This window comes from Colossoma macropomum, unplaced genomic scaffold (assembly GCF_904425465.1).
Source record: "Colossoma macropomum unplaced genomic scaffold, Colossoma_macropomum, whole genome shotgun sequence".
NCBI classification, from domain to species: Eukaryota; Metazoa; Chordata; class Actinopteri; order Characiformes; family Serrasalmidae; genus Colossoma; species Colossoma macropomum.
Window position 1 is genome coordinate 188,205 of NW_023495203.1, and position 24,664 is coordinate 212,868.

Genomic DNA, 24,664 nt, shown 5'->3' on the forward strand with positions numbered 1-24,664 from the left:
ACTAAGGTACTTCATTTTACTTCTGCCTTAAAACATTTTGTTGTTTTGGTTCACTTCAAGAAAACACTGAATTAAAGAGATTCAAGAGTTAAAAAGTACTACAAACTACTTTTTTGATTTAAAAAAGTGAAAAATGATGAATATCAGTAATGAGAAACACATGCTGACACAATGCGATTAAGAGTACTATGTTAAATAATGTCAAAAAAAGACAAATGACCTCAAAAATCTTTTGGTTTGCAATATAGAGCTCCAACGGACCTCAATTATATGAATGTATAACATGTTTTGAGGCGGTTTAGAGAGAATGATTCAGGTTTATAATTCTGCAAAACTAATTTACAAACAATAGATCATCATCATCATTATCAACAACAACATCAACATCATCAGCATTAAATGCATCAAATTAATCCTTAATTAAAATATGTGCCAAACATACACCAACTTTGACACTAAACATCAACAATACCAAGTTCAACCATTTCAACTTGTTCACATTTTGTGGTTATCAAGACGGCAAGCGAGACCCTCGGACGAGATGGAGGGGTGTACTGGTGATACAGCACGAAATTTAAATACTCTTTATCAAATGTTCATTTTATCGATGTTTATTATGTATATGATTTTTTATGCTGTCTTGAAATCATTAATCCTTTATTGCCTTAAATGTACATACAAGGTTTTACAGAAGGACTTAGGAAAAAACAGGGTGGCATACGTCTGTCTTTCTATGGAACTTTCAGTCTTCTACAGGAACAGTGTGTCTGTAGAACCAAAAGGGAAGTCTTAACTCTCACATAACAGAATTACATTATGCTGACCACAGACAGTTAGTGAAACTGGCTGATAGACAAAATAACAGTAAACAGTCTTGTAGCAGGACAGAGGAGGTGCTTGGAAACTGCAAATGCTCTTTGATAAAGACAGTTTAAACTGCACCCTTTGATGACACAACTGTTCAACTTTGCACACACTGCTTTTATAAGCTCCTTATAAAAGAACTGATGATGAAACAGGATGCTCTGGAGCAGGCTCATTTGAGTCTAAACTCACTGTGTCCAACGTCAAGCGTCAGCTAGAGGGGTTTAAAGCACTGAGCTGTGGAGCAGTAAAACTGCATTCTCTGGAGTGATGGAGCTCCACCCAAAACCTCTGGGATGAGCTGGAGTGATCCAGAACCAGTCATCCAACATCAGTGCCTGACCTCACTAATGCTGTTGTGCCTAAATGCAATTAAATTCTCACAGCAATGTTCCAACGTCTAGTGTAAAACGTAGTGTAGTCTAGTGTAGAGGCTGTTACTGCAGCAAAGGGAGATAAAATCCCTAATAATACTCTAAAATTCTTGGGGAATACTACTGAGATGTTTAATGAGCAGGTGTCTATAAACCTTTTGATATACAGGGCTAGTTTCCAAGACCAAGATTAAGCCTAAGCCTAGACTAAAATGAATGTTCAATGGTGATTCACCACTGGCACCTAGTCCGAGACCAAGAACTAGGCTAAATCCATGTCCATAGTGTATAACAAGTAGTGATACGCAATGATCCTGGATACACATACACAATGAAGCATGGATACACGTTTACATTTGCCCGCTATTTGATGATGTATTTACTGTAACGTTACTCCAGAAGAGCGGAACATTTAGGTTATGCTGGGTTACTTAACTGAACTATCTGAATGTTATTATTTTTACTGTAAATGTAAACCATCAGGGTGGCACGGTGGCGCAGTGGGTAGCGCTGTCGCCTCACAGCAAGAAGGGCCTGGGTTCGATTCCCGGCCGGGTGACCAGGGTCATTTCTGTGTGAAGTTTGCATGTTCTCCCCGTGTCTGCGTGGGTTTCCTCCCACAGTCCAAAAACATGCAGTCAGGCCAACTGGATTTGCTAAATTGCCCCTAGGTGTGATTGTGAATGTGTATGTCTGTCTGTCTGCCCTGCGATGGACTGGCGACCTGTCCAGGGTGTATCCTGCCTTCCACCCAATGACAGCTGGGATAGGCTCCAGCACCCCACCGCGACCCAGAAGGATAAACGGTTTAGATGATGGATGGATGTAAACCATCAGAAATGAATACTATATTCCTCTGAAATGCAATTATAGGTAGATTTAGAAGTATTTATGTATCTTAATCAGCAGGTATGTACATGAAAAATATGGCCATCGGTTCACAGTTCCCAGATCAGTGCGTTCCTAATAATAAGGAGGCCTTAGATCATCTAAGAGTGACTCAGGCTCAGACTGTGTACTGTGTGCCATATGCTGGACAGTGTGATCATAAACTAGTTTACTGACCAAACAAGTCCAACACAACATATTTCTACAAAAGAAACAACAACGATAATAATATAATAATAATAATATAATAATAATAATAATTGTAATTTAATTTTCCTTATTAAGGACATGACTTGAGCTTTAAAGCAATACAGCGTCAACACCCAGATCTCAAACAAGCAAGGTGTGTTCATTGATCAGTTTTTAAAGACACCTCGTCTAAAACCAAATGCGTAGCGTTAAAATGACGATCAAAATGAAGCAGTTATGTATTAATTCACCTTTTAAAACATGTAACTCTGTGGGAACATAATCATATCATTCAACCTGTCGTACGGTATTTCACACTTGTGTGAACGAGGCCTGATTAAAAACACTGAGGACGAAAGTCTCATTTTCAAACGAGCATATAAACATCAGTATGACTTACACACACAGCAGGTGTCTTAAACACAGCCTGCGGTGTCCAGGAGCTCCTCGACACGGTTAATGATCCAGCCCAGGCGGTTTTAAAGTGAATGTGAATGTAAAGGTGAGGTTTTGTACATGTAAACCCAGAGAGTTCAGACCCTGAACACAAGCTAACGAGCTAACAGCAGCAGCTAAACACCAAACACTGTCTGATCTACAGCGAGCAGAGAGCACCAACCGAGCCGGGCTCACCTCAGTACAGCCTGGAAACCGATCCTCAGCGAACACATCATACTTTCACCGGCGGAAACCCAAAAAACAAACAAGACAAAGACCCTCTCAGGATTTATGAGCCATATCTGCTTCTGATGCTGCTGAGATGATTTTAGCCCATTCCTGTGTCAGTGACGTTTGCTTCCGGTGGTGTGCCCCCAACGTTGCCACCTCCATCTCTCACTGTTTTTTTTATTCCTCCCTCTCCCTCCCTCTCTCTCTCACACACAGTTCATTTATTCTGCTCTCTCTCTACCTCTCTCTCTGTTTTTATCTCTCTTTCTCACAGTTTATTTATTCTGATCCCTCTCTCTCTCTCTCTCTCTCTCTCTCTCTCTCTCTCTCTTTCTCTCTCTCTCTCTCTCTCTCTCTCTCTCTCTCTCTTCTCCTGTTTTTTTATTCCTTCCTCTTTCTGTTTTACCTCTCTCTCAAACTCGTACTGTATTCTTTCTTACCCTCTCTTCCTGTGTATGTATATTTTTATGTGTATATATATATATATATATATATATATATATATATATATATATATATATATATATATATATATAAATGCATGTATGGGAAACCCAATGTGTGATTCTGCTTGATTCTGAAAGTGGAATGTCTGTGAACTGTTTGTGGATAATTATGATCAGTAAAAGTGTAGGACTTTGATGTACAATGATGTACAATGATGTAAATACTGATGGAACTAATCTTTGATGTATTAACTTCAAAGAGACAGATGTGTGACATTAAAGAGTAGCTCACACTATAGAGTATAACCTGATTAACCTGATTAATCTTCCTTATTGTCACACATTATTTTATTACAAACGACACAATAGGGTTTGACTGCATTCAGGCACAAAAGCATTAGTAATATCGAGTACTGACGTTGGATGATAAGTTCTAGATCACAATCGCTACTCCAACTCACCCCACAGGTATTGGATCAAGCTCCATCACTCAACCTCATGCTGGGGGGGTTTATACCCCTCTAGCTGATGCTTGGCATTGGGCATGGTGACCTCAGGCTCATGTGCAGCTGCTCCAGAGTGTCCAATTCTATTATTATGTTTTCTCTATGGAGATTTTACAAGCCATGTGTGTGCAGTTGAACGACTGTGTCAGCACTGGATGCACCTTTAATTAGATAAATTCACTAATTGGAAGACGTATATGGATACTTTTGGACATAAGAGCCCATATCCTATAATTTTTTTGTATGTTATTTTTTTCTCTACAAGTCCACTTATAATGTTTGTGATTTTATGTAACAAAACTAGTCAGAATTAATTTTTACATGTCCATTTTCTAACCATTTCTTAGAATTAAACCAGCTCTTTTTGCCACTGTGCCTTATGTAAGTGCACTCTATTCGGATTGGCTGCCCTGTATTGTGCCTCATTCAAAAAGCACTCAGAGCTGAAACACTCCTAACTTCAGCATGAAACTATAAGCTAAACTGCAGTAGACTGAACAGGTGGATATATGTAAATGTCTTGGTTTTCCCAACATCACAAAAACAATGAATTCAAAACAAGTTATTTTGAAGCTTCGTTTCCTTATATGGACTGTTTAGACTGGGGTGTGAACGTTATGTTTTGTAACTTAAACTGTGTTTACAAACTAAATCAGATTCTTTAACACTGCCAACCCCTTTCTTCTCTACTTCATTACTGAAACAACAATACAATGGACAAGTTTTCCATTCTTTTTATTCTTTTTTTTCAATTTTATACACAAGTTTTGTTAAGTCCATCTGACAGGTAATAAGGAGGCATTTTTTAGCATATGACAAGGTGTGTTTGTGGGTGAACAGCCTCATGTTGAACTGTAAAGCCCATTTTATCATCAGTATCCTAAATCAAGAACAGTGATGAAGCTGCAACAGCCACAAAGAAAAATGCTTGCAGGTGAGAGCACAAAAACAGCATGTAAGAACACAAGTTAGGTCCCCCAAATCTTCATGTCACCACAGGTCAACTATTGATCTGAAAAGAAAACATATTCCAGTTCAAATCTGGTCCTCAGAGTATGCTACAGTCCTGACACTGCCATTTCTACCAGTTACTGACATCCTTCACTTAAGACAGATAAGCATTTTAGTCCAGAAAAGAGTAGTACTCTCTCTCCCTCCTGTGCTGTTGGACTGGCATGTCCCTTCTGATGTCCTGTAGTCTCTGCAAGTCAATCTCCACCATAGTCACACCCACATCTGCCCCCCCACAGTCCCCCATGACCACGCCCCACGGATCCACAGCTAGTGCATGTCCGTATGATGATCTTTTCGCATGGTGAGCTCCTACTTGGGCAGCAGCCAGAACAAAACACTGGGTTTCGATGGCTCTGGCTCGCAAGAGCACCTGAAAGAAAGACAGAATAATGTGATTTATCATCCTAATAGAGAACAGAAATAGTCAGGCCCACTTCCTGAATACCTAGAGCCAATATGAACAAACAGATGCTGTTTCACACTTATTACATTGCTTGTGAATTCCACATTAGCAAATCAGTTTAAGATGATCTAAGGTTATAAAACTGTAGTTTGTGTAACTGGAAGAGTGCAGGGCTCTGAAATGGGATAGGACTTAAATGGCTACATTCTGAGTTTACAGGACCAATGAGGGCAGACTGTGACCACAGATCATTTGGGCAGTAGGACTGGGCATTTTCAAAATTAGAAAAATTTCAAAATTTCTTCATAATTCAATCGTTAAGATGTAAAGAAATTCATTCAGATCAGTTTGATGTGAAATCCTCCATTCTAGAAAAACTCAATTGTCCACAGTGATGGTGATAGGAACCAGACATCTGTTGTTTAATGTCTCTAAAAGCTCCCTCAGAGAAAGTTAATACATGAAATGGTTATGAATACACTGCCTGATGTCTGAGACATTGTTCTGACTATTTTATCACCTTCAACATTACATATAAAACTTTAAAAGACATTTTTGCGTTCACTGGTGCTTTTGGATGATAATTAAAATGGCTATATTTGTGTTGTAGACATTGTGACCCCTGGTTCCTATCACCACCACTGTAAAGAAATCTAAGTTGGTTAGTTTCTCTTCAATTAACTATTTCACGTCAAACCAGAGTGAATGACTCTATTTACATCTCAAAGACCGAATTATTCAGAAATAAAGTTCCCCTTTAACACACTTCCAGCTGACAATACAGATGAATAACTAACATAGCTTAGGTTAGTGTTGTTTGTCTTACACAACAAAGGGGGAAGATTTGCGTATTGAGTGTGAAGGGGAGAGATTTAAGGGTTTTGAGTGTTTTTTTGTGGCTAAAACTTTTTGTCTTATCACCTAATATGCGCGCCCCCACAACAAGGAATGTATGTTTTCGAAGTCTGTTAGTAACTAAAAAGTCATGTTGTGTACATCCAACTTTACACAGCACAGATTTATGACCTTTTTGTTTAAATTGAGATACAATAGCACCTTGTGTCCCAACATCATCTGTGGTCCTTTGTTCCTTAGCCAAAAAGTTAAAAAAATTACATGAAAGATAACCAACAATTATTCCAGACTATACACGTCTTATTCTAATACCTTGAATCTGAATCACACAAGATACAAGGGAAGCATCCTCAGTCAGCAATTTCAAAATCTTTTATCTTTATCTTTTTTAGATATTTCCATTGTTAGTTTTATTATTATGTTTAGAATTTTTTTCAATGCGTTTGTCTCTGATTGCTGTTCTTCTCTAATGCTGTTTTTTATTTTGTCTTTCTTCTTGTAATGCACTTTGAGCTGAATTTGTATTGTATGAAATGTGCTACATAAATAATAGTTATTATCATTATTTTTTCTACCTAATTAAGCAAAGGAACATGAGTTTTGATATCTGTGTATTTAAATAAACACACCCAACTCTAGCAAACAGTCAGTCAGTCCAGTGAAAACTTGGTTACATTATGTACAGTACATGATGGAAACAATGGTCACACCATTAACATGAATTAGGCATTTTTTATAACAAGCGCAGTCTAGACCCACTTCCGCCTGTGACTCACCTCCCAGTGGGCAGCTCCTGTTGCCACAGTAAATGCTGATGGATATGTCAGGATCTCTGCCCCCTGTCTCTGGAGAGCCAATGACAGCTCAGGAAAGCGCAGGTCATAACAGATACCCAGTCCTACCTATACAAACATTGAACACATAGTAATAAGGCTAGTCAGCATGTTTTTCAAGACTACTTTTAAAAACACAACACTGTAGCACCCAGCTGCCATACCTTTCCAACAGGGTGTTTGAACAGGGGGCACCAAACTTGGTCCAGGAATGGTGAAAGCACTCTCTTTTAGAGACACGCCTTTCCCCGTCAACTCTACATCAAACAGGTGACCTTTCCTGTACACTGAGACAACCTCACCTGGAGATAAGACACAAATAAGTTCATAAAATGACTGACAGTGCAGTTAGTGCCATGAGATAAGAAATGTTGCTCTAAATACCAGGTCCTGAAGTCTCTTTGTCTGGCTGGTATCAATAACATTCACTATATTTTTCAAATTTATTGCAGTATCTTGGCAGGAGATGATATTTAAGTTTACTTTAACAAAGTTAAACTTTTATAAAGTTAAGTTTACTTTTAATGCTTCCACAGTACGGACATCTTACAAACCTGGCACTGCTTATTTTGACCAGACTGTTTTCTTTTATTCTGCTTCTCTTAAAATAACATCAAAGTTTACACAGTATTGTAAACATTAACCATAAAGTAACCAGCACTACCTCTGCCCTACATAGTTTAGCGGAGCTGCCTTTGGGCTGGGTATTGTTCAAACTCTTTCTAAACTGATACCTCTACCGATATTTTCATTTTGATATCAATTGTTGAACAATTCTTTTTTGATTTTTTTTTCTTTTTTGATGAACAATTAAATTTCTCAGTTTCAATGTTTGATTTGTTGTCTTTGTACTATGTACACTACTTTGTAGGGTTTAAATGGCCCTCTCAAACAACATGCAGCTCTTCATTAAGGTCACACAGACTTGCCGATTTGGTTTAGAGCACAGTGTTACTTACATGATTGGATGGTGATTCGATCAGATCACAGTGATCAGGTGTTAAGGCCAAGTGTAAAAGGGCCATTGAATATGGTCTGCTACAGTTTCCCAACTCCCAAAAACTTCTGGTTTTTAAAAATATAACTCAAATACTAGTATAGGTAGCACTATGTTCATGTTTGCTTAAATTAACAGCTTAAAAGGTTTCATCATGCATTTGGACTATAACATCGGTTTAACAGACGGCTGCAGGAGACAAGGTTGCTCTCCTACTAAAGGAATGTAAAGTGAATGTGGTACCTCGTCCATTAATGATGACATGGCTGTTGTAGATTCGTCTGTCGTTCTCCCAGTCATGCCCTCTTTCATGAAAACCTCCCAGAGAAAGCCAGACATTCAGCTTCCTTAGAGAAACAGAGGCTGTTCGTACAGGCAGTAAATCTTGTAGCTCCTTCTACCGCACACCTTCAGCTCATTTTTTTTTACTTCACCCATTTAAAGGATCCATTTTCTACATTTTGCTTGTGTTTTATTTTTCCCCATAAGGTCCACCTATAGAGTTAAAGTGGTTTTTGTCACAGTGCCTTTAAGACTGATATATGCAAATGACCTCAGATTTGATTGGCTACACTGTGCTCTCATTCTAAAAGCAGTCCAGCCTGAAACATAATGAAACTTAATGTCACTGTTGTGATGTCACAAGCACAATGAATTCAATTCAGGCTGTTTTTGCAGGTTAGTTTACATACACAGTATGAACTGAGGAGTGAACAATGTGTTTTAACAACATTCAGGCAGGTTATCAAACTCTCTATTTTACTGCCATCACATGAGCTCTTCACATTAAAGTAATAAAGGTCTTAAAGGAAAGGATTTTTAGTGCACCTACTTGGCTAGCTGTGTATGTCTGGTGATGATGTCACCCTGTAGACTTTCAGACAACTGTAGTGTCTCTTCTCGATTTGAGCCAATGTAATCGAAACCCTCAGGTAGGAAGACCATGCTTGCCCCACCATCTTTGGCCTGCTCGACCAAACGCTTGCATGTGCTGAAATTTGCCTCTTTGTCTGGGGTTGAGGTCATCTGACAAACCGCTGCCAGAGGATGTGATGAGGCCATCCTGAAAAAGCATTTTTGTTTGTGCAGAAAAGCAGAATGAGTGTAAATACGCTATTTGAGTTTTGGGATTTGGATTCCTTTCTGGTGGAAACGTGTAATTGCACACTACGTGTGGAAGAACATTTTGTGATTTCATTTCTCCACGAGGATGAAACTGATGATTTTAAGTGTGTTATAAGATTATTCAAAGACAACTCAGTCTAACCTTGTTAAAGGACATGTCTTCCAAGGATGTAAGTGAATTATCTACTGTTGTCATGATATTTTCAATGTTGAACATCAAGCCGGGTCTTCTTTTTGAGTCTGTGCGTGTGACGTTAATACGTGAAGATGTACGCCGTGGTCCGAATAACTCCCACAAAATCTGACCCAACTTACTTTTAAGTGACTATCTCAGGCTTTACAGAGTGACCCACAGCAGTGCATGCACATCATATTTTAGTGTTTTTTCCTCTTCTGGCTCAATAATCCTACTTTTTCCAGGTTGTTAAAACAAACAAACAAAAAAAAACATAATGCATCTTTAAAAGGGCATTTAGGCATAATACTAGCACTTCATGTCATTTGTCATTTTATGCAGTATTCTGTAGTGCATCTCAAATGAACAGAATTTCACATTTTATCTTCTTTTTGTGTTTTCATTTGTCAGTGTTCTCTCACTGCAATACTCAACATGCTTTACGTCACAGTCTAATAGTTTGGCTGTTACGCTGCAGCTATCCAAAGTCATGTAACCACACAGACTAAGGCTGCTCAAACTTTTTCCCACATTACACATGCAAAATGTCTCTCAGGCCGACCCCTAGACATGTCAGAACCAAAAAACCGACTCTTGGAGTCAACTTCACATCATTAGTAAAGTACAGCGTCTTAACAGAAACGTTGGCTTAACATTCAAACAGCCCACCTTCAGGTATCCGCCCCCAAAGCGGTTGTAGTTTTGCAAAGGTTACTGCCACCTACATGATCACGTCATCAGAAGGTTTTCCACATCTTTAAACTCTAATATCTCACTATAGAGAACATTGTGGCACCTGTGCAGGATGCGATCAGACATGTTTACAACATACGCAGCAATGGTAATTTTTTTCATTTTGGTCGGAGTGGTCCTTTAACATCAAGACGTTACTTTTTAGATCAACCCCGCACTCGTAGCTCATGGCCGCCCCCTATTGGACAATGATGGGTATTCAATGGACAATACATTCGGTTGTTTTGTACACAATTTGCTGTGAATTGGCACAGCGAAATTTAAAACTGACAAAACCTTAAAAACACCCACCAAGAATATCAGGTATAAAGCTGAAGTCATAACTACAGCAGGACACGTAACAAACAACGGCTTCTGTCCATCGTTTCATCATTTTCTGCCTTTTGTCATTTTAAAATAACAGTGTAGAGACTGTCTTACCTGAGCTGACCCCTGCCAGTCTGAGATCTCCACAACAGATGACCCTTCGGAAACAGCAGCAGAGTCTGCCTCAGCGTACTACCACACAGGAGCATCGGCCCCGGAGTGAACAGAAGCTTCCAGAAACGAGTTGAGATGATCTTTGAGATTAATTTACTCCATGAAGAACCCAAAGATTAAATGTTAACCCTGTCTTACTGACATATGTACAAAAGTCTGACTTTGACCTCGAAGGGCAACATCTTGTCACGACCTGACTCTAAATATTATGAGCATTCCCGTTACAAACAACCTTTACCCGTTTAAATAATACAGTAAAAATCAGTATTTAGGTCACAAACAGACGAGCTTCGCGCAAGCAGAATCCATGTTTCTCCACATGTGCAGGCATTGTTGATGGACAGCCTGGTGTGTCTTGTGGGGGTCCTTCCAGCTTCGGCGATTCATTTCAACATGGCAGCGAACAGCAGCGGCGGAAAGAGTGGAGGAGGAAAGCAGTCTACTCCCTCTCCAGAGCAGGTATCTGTCTGTAAAACAGCCCCTCACACACAGGGAGCTCACAGTCAGGCGACTCAAGCGACCAGACCGTCCGTATGAGGCGTTATATGACTGCAGAGCACAATAAGCTAACGGCATGCTAACGGGCGGAGGAAGGCGTGTGCAGCACAGAAAGCCTTTAGGAGAGTCTACGAGCAAATCGAGTCCTCGAGCAAGATGTTCCTGAGGGGTTTAGTCTAATAACAGTCAGGCTTAGCTCAGTTCAGTCCAGAAGCTTCATTTCCAGTTTCTGTGAACGAGGCTGAAACTGGCGTATTGTTCGAATTTTCCGTTCCACCTTAAATGGTGCAGCAGTTACAGTCAGACGCCTGAAGGCTCCAGAATGAAACTTGCCCCATTTAAGGTGGAACGGAAGCCGGCGAATGTGAAGCCAGCTCGAAGTCCCAGTAAGGAATGAGCTGTGTCTGCATGAAGGAGGTGCTATTCCTGCCAGCCAGTGCGATACAACAGTGTGTATGTATGGTGTATGTTCCATTACACATTCTAATGCTGTCTTTATTTGGTATAACAATAATTTTCCCCGATATTTTATGTGTTTAATGTATCTTGATTGTACAGATGTCTAGTTACATACTAAGCATAGCAGCTCGGCTCACAGCAATCATTGTATGCATCATATCACAATATTCAAAGACTTCTTGATGAAACACACAGTACATCACAATATATATATTTATAATAAGTCATGCTGTTGGCCAGTGTTCTTTAAATGCTGACAGTATCCACAATATGCTCCCACAAGCATATCACGATAACAAAATTTTACTATTATAATAATAATGTCATATTGTCCACCACTAGTGACGTTTTGGCGATCAAGAATTTGTGTCCTCTGCCAGAGAGAAGCGGTTGAAATAAGAGGTGTGCAGGGTGGGAGGGATCAGAGGCAATTCTTTAAGCTCTTTTTCTTGTTGTACTTGTTGTACAGAGACTGTGGGAGTCTGTCCCTGCCTTACCAAATGTTCCTACTGAACTCATTTCGGTCACAGCATATTCTACAGAGTTCTGTTAAATAAAAATACAGCCATGTGCAAAAGTTTGAATACCCCATGTTACAATACATATGGTGGATGTTCTAAGTGAAAATAAGTTAACAAACTACAGGCATCAAACTTAACTACGCCATTTCTGCAGATTTTAGTGCCAAATTTCTGTTTGTTTTCTTTATTTATTTCTATTTTTCTGATATTTTAAATTAAGCAAATAACAGTAATTGTGCATTAAAATGTGGAGAACTGTGTTTTTACAGGATGCGTACTTATTTTCACTCAGATTATCAACGAATCGTAAATTGACAGAGGCACCCAAACAACATTAGCATACGACTGTATATCATGCTGGTAGTGGTGCAGATCACTGGTGCACAGACTATTTTCTGGTATCATGGAATTGCTGATACTATAGGCCTGGTTGTTATTATTTGAGCTGATCTCTTTTATTTTTACATTTTTTATATGGCAGTAAATGATCAGCTAAAATGTAATGATTGTGACCTAATAGCGCATGAATATGTATACAACTGTTCAATGATTATAATTGGACAAATAACAATAAGTATCAGTATTGCATTATCGGCAGATCCTAGAAGTTCAAGGCCTAATGATTTAAATACAGTACCAAAAAATCAAATAAATCCTCATAACAGTATGTTGAAATTTAAAGCTGTCTTTTGCGAGGGTCTCTCATCTACAATGGAAACCACTGTCAGTGATCAAAGCTACATGTCTTGGGCGCGTCCCACCAAAGTAGTGCTGGTTGGAAGGGGGTGGGGCTTGTGCTCTGCATGCACTCATGCTCAAATAAATGTTTTTTGTGTTTTTTCACCTGAATTTAATTTAATTTAAATTCTTGGGGTAAATTTTTTTCAGGGGGCTCATTTTGTTATCAAGTCTAATCTTGACTTCGGAATCAGAAATTGTATCAAACCATAAAATATGTGCATCATCACATCCCTATTAGAAATATAGGTTGGCTGGTAGAAAATGCTGTTGTTAAAACTCTGTTAATCTGAGAATAGATAATTCAGACTTTGAACCATTGATTTCAGTGCGGTTGTTTAAGAATCACCCTTGTGTGTGTTTCTCTGACAGGTGGTGGCCACGTTCCAGAGGATGCGGCAGGAGCAGCGCAGTATGGCCTCAAAGGCTGCTGAGCTGGAGATGGAGATCAATGAACACAGGTTTTCAATTCAGTTCAGTTAATCATACTTATACAAGTGTACAGTACAATCAAGCTTATTCTGCTAGTTTAGTTCACTGTGCTAGCTTTAGTGACTGCAAAAATATGTATATGCATGTGATCAGTAATTTGCGTCTCCTTCTTTAGCCTGGTCATTGACACACTGAAAGAAGTAGATCCCTCACGGAAGTGCTATCGCTTAGTCGGTGGTGTGCTTGTGGAGAGGACAGTTAAAGAAGTCCTGCCTGCGTTGGAAAACAACAAAGAACAGGTACATTTTATGGTGGACAGGCGGCCTGTCTAATTGCATTGTTGTTATGTTGTGTTTGGTTGTTAGTAATATGAACACTACACTAATTTCATGTAATTTTTTTAGTGTTTTGGATGATTACAAAGTACAAAGTATTTATATAGGATGGTCACACGTGCCATATGTTGTTATTTTAAAGGAAACTCTAGGCATGTCACCATGTCATATGAAAATGCTAACAGAATTCTGATATCTCCACATACTTCTCTATTTTCTGATAATACATTTAATTGGTGTCTCCTTTATTTTTGATATTTTAGCATGTCAACTGAAACTAAGATTATTTATCATTAGTTTATTATTTATCTTTTCAATTTTGCTCTGAGCTGTTTAAGTTTGAAATCATTGTTCTTAAAAACAGGAAACCAATTTAGTTACATATAAATGCATAATCTTACGTAACATTATTCTAGTAACATATTTTAATTGTCTAATATTCTATTGGTTTTACACAATTTGAAACCAAAATAGTTAGAAATGGTAAGTCTTGCCGACTGTTATGATATGTGTGCTGTGTCTGTAAATTAAACGGTTCCAATGTTATGAAGCCTAAAAACAACAATATAATATCAAGATAAAGAGTGGAATTCACTATATTTAGAGTCTTGCTGATTGTTGTATACCATGTCTGAAACCGTTCCTCAGTTATAATATCATAAGTATAGCTGTGCAAACAGCCCTCTGGCTTTGGGTTCTGAGTGTTAAACCATATATTTTCTTTCACCCCATTTTCTGTCAGATATCAAAGATCGTCGAGTCGCTCAACACACAAATGCAGGCAAAAGGACGGGAACTGACAGAATACCGGGAACGCTACAACATCCGACTGGTTAGCGAAGACGACAAACAGGGCAAAGGAAACACCAGTCAAGCCAAAGAAAGTGAAGGAGGCGGGTCTAAAAGTGGCGCTGGAGTGCTTGTGTCTTAGTACCTTTAACTGTTAGCTGGTATAAAATTGTGCTTATGGCATTTGAGTTTAAGAGAGCCTGAATATTGTGAACAACCACAATTTTTCAAGTGAATTTAGTATATTTAGTTGTGAAATCAAATATCTCTCAGATTACACCTAACAAGACCGTACACCATGGCTGATTTGGCATATTTTCAGAATTCTAGAATGGACTCACCAAAGTTCAAGTAATTGGTACATTTTGAGTAGTAAAGATGTAAACCTTAATTTCCTAGAAATGCTTTGTGTAGGATAATGTAGATCACAGGATGTACACACAATCCAAGTAGCTCCAACACACCAAAGGTGTGAAAGCAACTTGGTGCCCTTTCTATCACAGTGCTTTTCAAGAAACTGCTTTTTACTTTTTAATGAATGTTACATGCTTAGAATGGAGTTGATCCTGCATCCCCTTTTCTGCTTTGAGGCACTTGATACATTCATATGGGCACAAGTCCCCAGATCAAACAGACATGTCAATAAAAATAAGTTCTGTTTTCCAGTTTGCCAGTTAATATGCCTTGGAGCTGACTGTGTACAATGTCAGTGTTTATATAACTACGTACATGACTACACATAGAAGAGCTGAATGCTGTCCTTCGTTTGGACTCTTCAGAAAACGTTGTCTCAGTTGGCCCATCAATGGACTTTGAACACAAAGCACAGACCTACTTGTGTCCAAGAAGCATTTTTTATGTTTGTCTTTTTTTGTTTTTGTTAATTAATTAAAATAAAAACTTTTTTTCTCCCTAGAAGAAAAAATACTTCTCATTTATTGAGTTTATGATGATATTCAGCATACTTTTGAAATGTCGGTTCAGTGTATACATTACGGTTTGAAAGTTTAGAGTCATTATTTTGAATGATAAATCTATTTGGTTGCAGATAAACAAAGTTATTCTAACATAATTATAATATTCTAAAGGTTTCAAACAATTTGTAAGAAGCTGTAAAAAATCTGGGTAAGAAGCTATAGATTGCAAAATAATTGACAAAGCTGTACAACATCAACAATGAAACCATAAAATTAATTTCCTGTTTGAAAAGTGGTGACCAAGTTTAACTAATCAACTAATTAGTCGTAACAGTCAAGAAATATATACATAATTACATTTTATTTAATAACATTTGCTATTTTTTCATATCACACTGCTCCCAAAATAGTTTAAATTGTATTTAAACCATCAGTTTAAATCTTGGTATCTAGTTTATAACATTCCAGTCTGCACTGTATATGTTATTGTTAAAGGGATACCCCACATTATATTAACTTCATAATTTAACCACACCATCCCGTCTCCAAAATCACAATAAACGGAGATGGCACTAGGACCCGGGGGAGGCTGCTGTTGGTGCTCTCCAGCAACTCACTCTGCAAAGTGAGCGTTGAGACTGTACTACCCTGCTAAAAGACAAAAAAAAAATTAGAAACCAGTAAGTGTTTGTGGGTTCCTAAAGGTTTTGTGATGTGTTTTGTCTTTTTTAATGGGTTGATATCACAATGTAAAGGATTCTAATGGTTTAACAGGTGAACAATGGCTGATTCTAAATGCATTTGAAGGTTTCCTAATGGGATCTAAAGGTGTTCTACAGGAAACTAGTGGTCTCTGTTGGAAGCCATTAAGCCAATTCTCATTAAAAAGCAAAGCCATTAGGTTTTAATCCTAGTAGTTCTAATGGTCCTTTTTCAGCAGAGTAAAAACAGGTAAACAAGGAAGTGACATCACACCAAGTGAGAGAAAATGAAACTGAATGAATCAGGAAGTTCAAACTGAATAACACCTTCTTTTTCACAATAAGTGCTGATCTGAACAGCTGGCTATTCAGAAACTCTGAGAAGAGTTTAAACACAGACAGTTCTGACTCTGCAAGAAAAGGACAGAGAGAGAAATAAAGATATGTACTTCAGTGAAAGATTCATAGATCAGAGGTTTAGTCAGTGTGAGCTTCATCACGGTGAACTACATGAGTAAACAAAGTCAGATAAAGACGTTTAACACTGAGAAACTGATCAGATCAACAGCTGGAATACTGATGTTGAATACAATGTGATTATTGTCTCAAACAAGAGGAATAATATTTGATGTTCTCTGATGGAGCTTGTAAGCTGAGCTGTAAAACAGGTTGAAAGGTTGTTGTTTTGTGTTAACTGTGGTGAATACTGAGTGCAGCAAAACATTCAGACAGAGCAGACAGTGAGAAACTGAATGATATCACTGAGCTGAGAGCTGTGATGATGGTCAGTATAAAGAGGAAAAGAGCTTTTACAGTCTGCAGATACAGAACGGTGTCATCTCAGGATCTCCAGTGTCTCTGTCTTTGAGGACATGCTCGATATAATTCTTGTTTGAGTGAGTTTAAGGCAGCAGGCAGGTGTGTTGTGTTGAATGTGTGAACTGAGTGATGTGATTTCTTACTGAAATGTGTTAAACAGGAGAAGGAAGAAAATGGCTGAATCTTCATCAGAACAACTGAGAGAAGGAAGAAGAAGGAGCATGGAGGAACGACAGCACTGTAAGTTAATTCAACACATAGAGAGTTGACTAAAATATCTCTTTTTAGTCAAGATCAGCTAAACTTTGATCTTTTCTCTATCAGTACAGATTATGACTTACAGAAAGCCATTACATTATTTTATTTCTGTTAGTCTACGTTTCATTCCACAGTCTGTATGAAAATGTTTTAAGATAATCTACATATTATAAGTTAATTTCACACTGGCAGTTAAAAGAATTGTTCAGTGGAACTTTATCTTGTACCTGTGAGGTCCACCTTCCTGATAGGTCCACTAGCTGTATAATTACAGACTGTACTCTGTTGATGTCCACCCTCTACCTCATTCTTCACTGGTCAGTTTTTGCTTACAGGACCTTTGACCAGATATTACTTGGGTGGTGGATCATTGTCAGCACAGCTGTGACAGTGACATGGTCATGGTGTCAGATACAGAGACCTCCTTTCATTGTAGCTCCACTTTGCTGGTGTACAATGAGTGACTGTAGCCAATTTGTTGATGCACACTTTGTTCTATAGTTTCTGACCACAGAATTTCTCTTTGCTGCATATTTTAGGATGGTGGACCACTGGTCCCCTACGAGCGACACTGATGTGTATAAAAACCCATAAACACTGCTGCACAGCTACACTCATCCTAGTAGTACACACTACCATGTCAGTATCACTGCTGTGCTGAGATAGTCCAGCATCTAAATAATATGTGCTCAGTGGTGGTCCTATGGAGGTCCTTTTACACTAATAATAATAGATCCAACCACTGTGGATGGTGTTTAGACAGCAGTGAAGAATGCATGGGAAGTTGCTTCTTTCGATGACCTAATAAATGTTTGTGAGCTTGTAACAGAGGGGGGAAGTCTGAGAAGCTTGGGCTGGAGTTCTCTGCCGCTTTGCTGAGATTGAGCAAACCGGACCCCCCTTCACTCAGCAAGAGAGAGAGTCATGGATGAGTATATTTAATTGAAAGTAGTACAAAGACAACATATCAAATTATTAAACTGAGAAAATCTGTTTTTTTTTATTATTATTATTTGCCCATTTTGAATTTGATGCCAACAACATGTTCCAAAAAAGTTGGGACAAGGGCAACAAAAGACTGGTAAAGTTGTGTAATGCTACACTTGGTGGTTGATTGGTAACAGGTCAGTAACATGACTGGGTACAAAAAAAACATCCCAGAGAGGCTTTGAAAAATATATGTATGAGGAGGGTTCACCACTGCACTATTAAATAGTGGAACAATTCAAGAATAACATTTCTCAACATAAAATAGCAAAGAACTTTTGTTTTTCATCATCTACAGTATATAATAACATTAAAAGATTCAGAGAATCTGGAGAAATCTCTGTATGCAGGGGACAAGGCCAAAAACCAGTATTTGCTGGCCGTGATCTTTAGGCCCACAGGCAGCACTGCATTACAAACAGACATGATTCTCTAGTGGAAGTCACTGCCCGGGCTCAGAAACACTTCTGAAAACCACTGTCTGTAAAAGCAGTTTGTCACTGCATCCACAGATGCAAGTTAAAACGCAAAGAAAAAAACGTACCTAAACAGGATCCAGAAACACCGCCACCTTCTCTGGGCCCGAGCTCATTTAAAATGGACTGAGGGGAAGTTGAAGTGTCCTGTGGTCCACCGAATCAACATTTGAAATTCTTTCTGAAAATCATGGACACTGTGTCCTCTGGGCTAAAGACCGTCAGACTTGTTATCAGCACACAGTTCAAAAGCCAAAACTCATAATGGTAAAGTGGTACATTAGTGTACATGGCATGGGTGATGTGCACATCTATGAAGGCACTATTAATGCTGAATGATATCTATATGTTTTGGTAACATATGCTGCCATACAGATGACATCTTTTTCAGGGAAGGCCGTGTTGATTTCAGCAAGACAATGTCAAACCACATTCTGCATGTATTACAGCAGCTGTGCTCCATATTAAAAGAGTCCGGGTGCTAAACTGGCCTGCCTGCAGTCCAGACCTATCACCTGCTGATTACATTTGGCAAATTATGAAATGAAAAAACATTAAAAGAGACCCTGATCTGTTGAGCAGCTGAAATCCTGTATCAAACAAGAACGGGAAAACATTTCACATTCAAAACTACAGCAATTGGTCTCCTCAGTTCTCAAATGCTTACAGTGTTGTTAAAAGAAGAGGTGATGAAACACAGTGATAAACATGCCCCCGTCCAACTTTTTTGGAACGTGATGTTGGCATCAAATTCAAAACAGGCATATATTTTTCAAAAAACAATAAAATTTCTCAGTTTCAACATTTGATATATTGTCTTTGTACCGTAGTATTTTCCTTTAAAAATATGGTTTGTATGATTTGTATATCATTGCATTCTATTTTTGTTTACATTCTGTACAGCATCCCAACTTTTTTGGAAATGGGGTTGTAATTGCTCAGGTTACGCCATTACACCATGTTTTACATGACCTTATTAATAGTTTGCTATAAAAGTGCAGTTCTTCTAATCATGCCGAATGATCATATTACACCCGTTAGTGTTGTACACTTTTCTCCATCGAAGAATCAACTGCAGTTTAAGCTATTAACTGAGAGGGTGTAGAGGAAAGCAGTGAGAAGACAAATACAGACTCAGTTAAGATTATAACCTAGAAATTGTGGATGTAAACTACTTTGCATATCCCAGTGAGAAATATTTATTATTTGCATTCATTTAACATTTATATTTATTTAAATAGTTATGAATAAACAATGACCTCCAAAGTACATTTTTTGGGCACACCTTCTCATTTTGAAAAAAAAAAAAATCAAGCAAGGTTTTTTATGTAGCAATATTACAGTTAAAAACTTACTGCAACCATGTTTGCAGAATCCTGTATGTCAGTTTTCTCTTACATTGATCCACACACAACCTATTTGAGAGATAAACACATATGAGTGAGTTATAGGCCAGATCAGTGAGGTGTTTTGTATCTAAAAATGAAGAAGATTTAACATTACTACATGCACTTAGTAAGAGATTATGTATACCTTGCTTAGTCTGTGTTTTATGTGTATATGAATTAACATACTGCTGTGATATAGTTAGCACAAGTCTGATCCATGTGTCTGTACTCTCCTGTTTGGTTTTTTATTTAGCAATGTGTTTCATGTTTTACATACAGCAAAACAGTAAATAGTGGTATAACACAATTCACAGAGACATTATGAGTGCTATAAGAGAAGATACGTTAAAAAGTATCTCCTGAGAAATGTACATGTGTTTGTGGTCCATATGCTTAACATTACAAGTATCAGTTAGCAACTTATAACTTCTGTTTGAGTGATTAATGTTGCCTGCCATGTATTTATACATTAAATAACTGACAGAATAAAAAAGTTCCTTATATTTTCCACTTGTTACACAGTTGTTACTGACTCCAGTGGTCTCCTGTCTGAAGATCAGTTCCTGTGTTCTATCTGTCTGGATGTGTTCACTTCTCCAGTCTCCACTCCATGTGGACACAACTTCTGCATGAAATGTATTAAAACATGTTGGGGTGACAGTGAGCAGTGTCACTGTCCATTCTGTAAAGAGAAACTTCACCAAGAGACCAGAACTCAAGGTCAATACAACACTGAGAGAGGTTGTAAATCACTTCAAGAAGAAAAGTGCTCTGGATAAACCTGAGGTTCTTTGTGATGCCTGCATTGGAGTGAAGCAGAAAGCCCTGAAATCCTGTGTGGATTGTGGTCTCACTTTCTGTAAGTCTCATCTAGAGCCTCATGATCATATTCCAAAACTTAAGAAACACAAACTAATAAACCCAGTGGAGAACCTGCAGGACTACATATGCCAGAAACATGAGAGACCCCTGGAGCTGTTCTGTAGAGATGACCAGATATATGTATGTCAGTTCTGCACTGAAGGAGATCACAAGAATCACAACACTGTTCCTATAGGGGAGGAAAGTGTAGAGAAAAAGGTGGGTAAGACACTGATTAACACTAACCTTGAATGTGCACATAAAAATTAAACAAAAAATAAAATCTAAAAACAAATAATGATTTCCTTCTCAGACACAGCTGGAGAAGACACAGACAGAGGTGCAGCAGATGATCCAAGACAGACTGAATAAGATCAAAGACATCAAACACTCAGTAGACCTCAGAAAAGTGAGTGAAGTGTCATGTATGTTGCAACTATTTCAATCTGCAGCTTTGACTTCATTTTGTAGAATGTATCAAACTGACATCATACATAATTAGAAGTTCATCATTCATTATGATTCGTTTAAAGTGCAAAGTTGTTCTTCCATCAGAGAAACACAGAGAAAGAGAAAGCAGACAGTGTTGAACTCTTCACTGCTCTGATCTGCTCCATTGAGAGAAGCCAGGCTGAGCTGCTTGAGGTGATGGAGGAGAAGCAGAAAGCAGCAGAGAGGCAGGCTGAAGACCTCATTAAAGACCTGGAGCAGGAAATCACTGAGCTAAAGAGGAGAGACACTGAGCTGGAGCAGCTCTCTCACACTGAGGACCACCTCCACCTCCTACAGGTCAGTGTCCCTCTATCTGCTCAATGACAATGCAGCACATCACACAACAACACTGCCCATGCTGAGGGATTTCTTCTCTCTCCTGCTGGACTATAGATTTACCCATCACTGTGCAGACCTCCACACACCAAGAACTGGACTGACATCAGTTTTGACCCTCATCTGAGTGTAGAGACTGTGAGAAACACTCTGTCTAAACTTCAGAAGAGTCTGAATGAGACACTCACTGAAACTCTTAATGAGAAAAATAGAGAATCAGGTGAGAAACATGTTGCTTATTTGCACAACTGTACAGATGTAAAATTTTTGTAAATGTTCATATTATTGTGTAATATTCTATATATAATAGATTTATAGTTAATTGCATAGTTAACAGTTTTCTATAGTTTATAGTAATAGTATATGTCTACTCAGACCTGCATATGCATGGATATTCATATCTGCATATTTACAGATATTCACACATCTCCATGGCTCTTTATTATTCATCATTCCTTATTCTATGTTCTATTTATTGTATTTTTATTTTTTCCCTTAGTTAAATTCTTGTTGTCTGTTTTCTTGTCTGATCAGTTCAGTTTGTTATGTCATACATGTGTGCACTCCCAAGACAAACTCCTTGTATGTGTAACATACTTGATGAAATGAAGTGATTCTGATTCCTAAACTTTCATATTCACCATGTTCTCCAGATAGAAGTCTGTAGCAGAAAGAATTGTTTATCAGGGGTCATATGGAAAGTAAATGATCAGTGGATCATTTGTGCCTGTTCTAGCTTTATTTGAGTGAGAGTTGAGATTTGAATTTTGAAAGTTAATAATTAGTATTTTTTTATTGTAATTAGTTTCAACAGAACTGAAGAGGATTCAGCAGTTTGCAGGTACAGTGCAGCTTCTTGCTTTTTTCTCTCTTTATTATCTTAGGTACTTTTATATTTGATTATATTAAAATCATAATCACACCATGGCTACCCATACAATAAACAGTTCTATTACTTATATTTCACTATAAAATAGATTTTATTTTTCCACAAACCCTTTTCAAAATGTACTAAGTGTAATTCACTAGATGAATTCATTAATTATCTGTATATTCATATCAACCACTGTATGTTTCTCTTAGTGGATGTGACTCTGGATGCTGATACAGCTCATCCCAAACTCATCCTGTCTGATGATGGAAAACAAGTGAGATGAGGAGACAGAAAACAGAATCTTCTTGATAATCCAAAGAGATTCACCTACTATGCCATGATCCTGGGAAAGGATGGATTCTCCTCAGGGAGATTTTACTATGAGGTGCTGGTCAGTGGGAAGACTGACTGGGATTTAGGAGTGGCCAGAGAGTCCATTAATAGGAAGGGGAAGATTACACTGACCCCACAGAATGGATTCTGGACTGTGAATCTGAGGAATGGGAATGAGTATAGAGCTTGTATTGATTCCCCAGTCCTCCTCTCCCTGAGAGAGAAGCTCCAGAGGGTGGGAGTGTTTGTGGATTATGAGGAGGGTCTGGTCTCCTTTTATGACGTGGAGACCAGATCTCATATCTACTCTTTCACTGGTCAGTCTTTCACTGAGAAACTCTATCCGTACCTTGACCCCTGTTTTAATGATTCAGGTAAAAACTCAGCTCCACTGATCATCTCACCCGTATCAAAGACTGAACAGATTTTCTACAGTAATTGCAATAGGAACAGTAGGAAGAAATAGATTTAATTATTTATGATTTGATGCAAAGAAAAGTCATGAGTGTGGTTTAGTGACGTGAAATAATTTCATAAATGATCTTAATTCTCTCTTTAAAACCACATGTTGGTGTAGAGTTCCCACAGCAGTCCAATGTCCAGCAGTTCATAAGAACATAACCTACAATCTGAAAGGTGGTTAAAATGCTCAGATGATTTGATATTTTAACTTTAAAAAATAAGTCTGGTTGTTTTAAAAGTGAGAGATCAGTGAAAGTAAAGCAGCAATTGGTTCAACACTAAAAATCGGAGTTAACTTTATAAAAGAGAAAGGTTATAATAGCAAATTCTATTTTTTACAGTGTAACTAACAAACACTTCAACTCATGAGTTAAACTGGCTTTAATTAGTGCAATGCTCCCACATATTACATCAGAGAGTTTAGTTAATCTTAATCTTACTTATACATGTACAGTGTCAAATACTGGTGTATTTTGTTTTAGGGAAATGTGTTTTCTATTGTTTTTGTAATCTATTGTGAATCATGACATTCCCCTTTAAAACATAATAAAGAACTCCTAAATATCTCAGAAATATTAGTTCAGTAATTATTGAAAATGGAGAGAATGTAGTAACAGGAATAAAGAACTGCAGAAGTCCAGCATTGTGATTATAGTGATCTCTGAACCTCTTATTGTCACTGCATAATTTCTGCACAATAAAATTATTAAAATGTAAACAAATTCATTCTGAGTGGTTTGATATAAAATGCTTCAGTCTAAAGAAACTTGCAGACTCAGAGTAGTTCACAGTCATAGTGGTAGGAACCAGATGTATGAAATGTTTACTGTCTCTAAAAGCTCCCTCTCAGAAAGATATTGCACTAATTGTTGTCATGAAATGGAGACATTGTTTTAGATTTTTTAAAAATGCATTAGTGGTGAAGAGATATACTATATGACAAAAACATTGTGGACACCTGACCATCACACCTCTATGAGCTTGTTGGACATCACATTTCTAAACCATGGGAGTTGCCATCCCTAGGCAGCTACATCAGCCTCCACTCTTGTAGGAAGGCTTTCCACAACATTTTAGAGTGTGTCTGTGGGAATTTATGCCCATTCAGTTAAAAGAGCATTTGTGAGGTCAGGTACTGATGTTGGATGAGAAGGCATGGCTCACAATCCACATTACAATTCATCTCAAAGATGTCCAGCGGGGTGGAGGTCAAGGCTCTGTGCAGGCCACTGGAGTTCCTCCATATCAAACTCATCAAACCATGTCTTTATGGTCCTTGCATTGTGCACAGGGGAACAGAAAACGGCCTTCCTGAAACTGTTGGAAGTATATAATTATCTAAAATGTCTTTGCACGCTCTAGCATCAACATTACCCTTCACTGAAGCTAAGGAGCCAATCCCAAACCCTGAAAACTA

At 38.1% G+C, this 24,664-nt stretch overlaps 3 protein-coding genes and 1 pseudogene across 5 annotated transcripts in view; 2 read left to right on the plus strand and 2 right to left on the minus strand.

The window, feature by feature from the left end:
• The window catches only part of clcn3 (chloride channel 3), a 55,682-nt gene extending 52,490 nt beyond the window's left edge, over nt 1-3,192 (minus strand). For 2 of the 3 annotated variants that reach the window (XM_036561342.1, XM_036561348.1), the window contains exon 1: nt 2,949-3,192. The gene's annotated coding sequence lies outside the window, so the exon portion shown is untranslated. The remainder of the gene's footprint in view (nt 1-2,948) is intronic. The other variant, XM_036561347.1, reaches the window with a different exon arrangement.
• Nucleotides 3,193-4,957: 1,765 nt separating this feature from the next.
• nit1 (nitrilase 1) lies at nt 4,958-10,700 on the minus strand. The gene is made up of 6 exons (XM_036561330.1): nt 10,512-10,700; nt 8,871-9,101; nt 8,282-8,385; nt 7,201-7,343; nt 6,985-7,110; nt 4,958-5,320 (listed from the first exon to the last, which is right to left on the minus strand). Exons 1-6 carry the CDS (start codon nt 10,604-10,606, stop codon nt 5,060-5,062), a joined length of 960 nt encoding a protein of 319 aa, XP_036417223.1. The 5' UTR covers nt 10,607-10,700; the 3' UTR covers nt 4,958-5,059.
• Nucleotides 10,701-10,872: 172 nt separating this feature from the next.
• Nucleotides 10,873-15,250, plus strand: pfdn2 (prefoldin subunit 2). The gene is made up of 4 exons (XM_036561328.1): nt 10,873-11,030; nt 13,160-13,248; nt 13,395-13,518; nt 14,297-15,250. The coding sequence occupies exons 1-4, from the start codon at nt 10,908-10,910 to the stop codon at nt 14,483-14,485; spliced, it is 525 nt and encodes a 174-aa protein (XP_036417221.1). The 5' UTR covers nt 10,873-10,907; the 3' UTR covers nt 14,486-15,250.
• Nucleotides 15,251-15,838: 588 nt separating this feature from the next.
• LOC118801164 lies at nt 15,839-23,845 on the plus strand (annotated as a pseudogene).
• The last annotated feature ends 819 nt before the right edge of the window (nt 23,846-24,664 follow it).

Bases quoted from the DNA above. Each gene is read 5' to 3' on its own strand.
- nit1 (XM_036561330.1), bottom strand. From the start codon at position 10,606: ATGCTCCTGTGTGGTAGTACGCTGAGGCAGACTCTGCTGCTGTTTCCG. The intron at 7,344-8,281 runs GTACCACATTCA...TCTTATCTCCAG, and splicing joins TGTCATCATTAATGGACGAG to GTGAGGTTGTCTCAGTGTAC. The intron at 7,111-7,200 runs GCAGCTGGGTGC...ATGTTTGTATAG, and splicing joins CACCCTGTTGGAAAGGTATG to GTAGGACTGGGTATCTGTTA.
- pfdn2 (XM_036561328.1), top strand. From the start codon at position 10,908: ATGGACAGCCTGGTGTGTCTTGTGGGGGTCCTTCCAGCTTCGGCGATT. The intron at 13,249-13,394 runs GTTTTCAATTCA...CTCCTTCTTTAG, and splicing joins ATGGAGATCAATGAACACAG to CCTGGTCATTGACACACTGA. The intron at 13,519-14,296 runs GTACATTTTATG...ATTTTCTGTCAG, and splicing joins TGGAAAACAACAAAGAACAG to ATATCAAAGATCGTCGAGTC.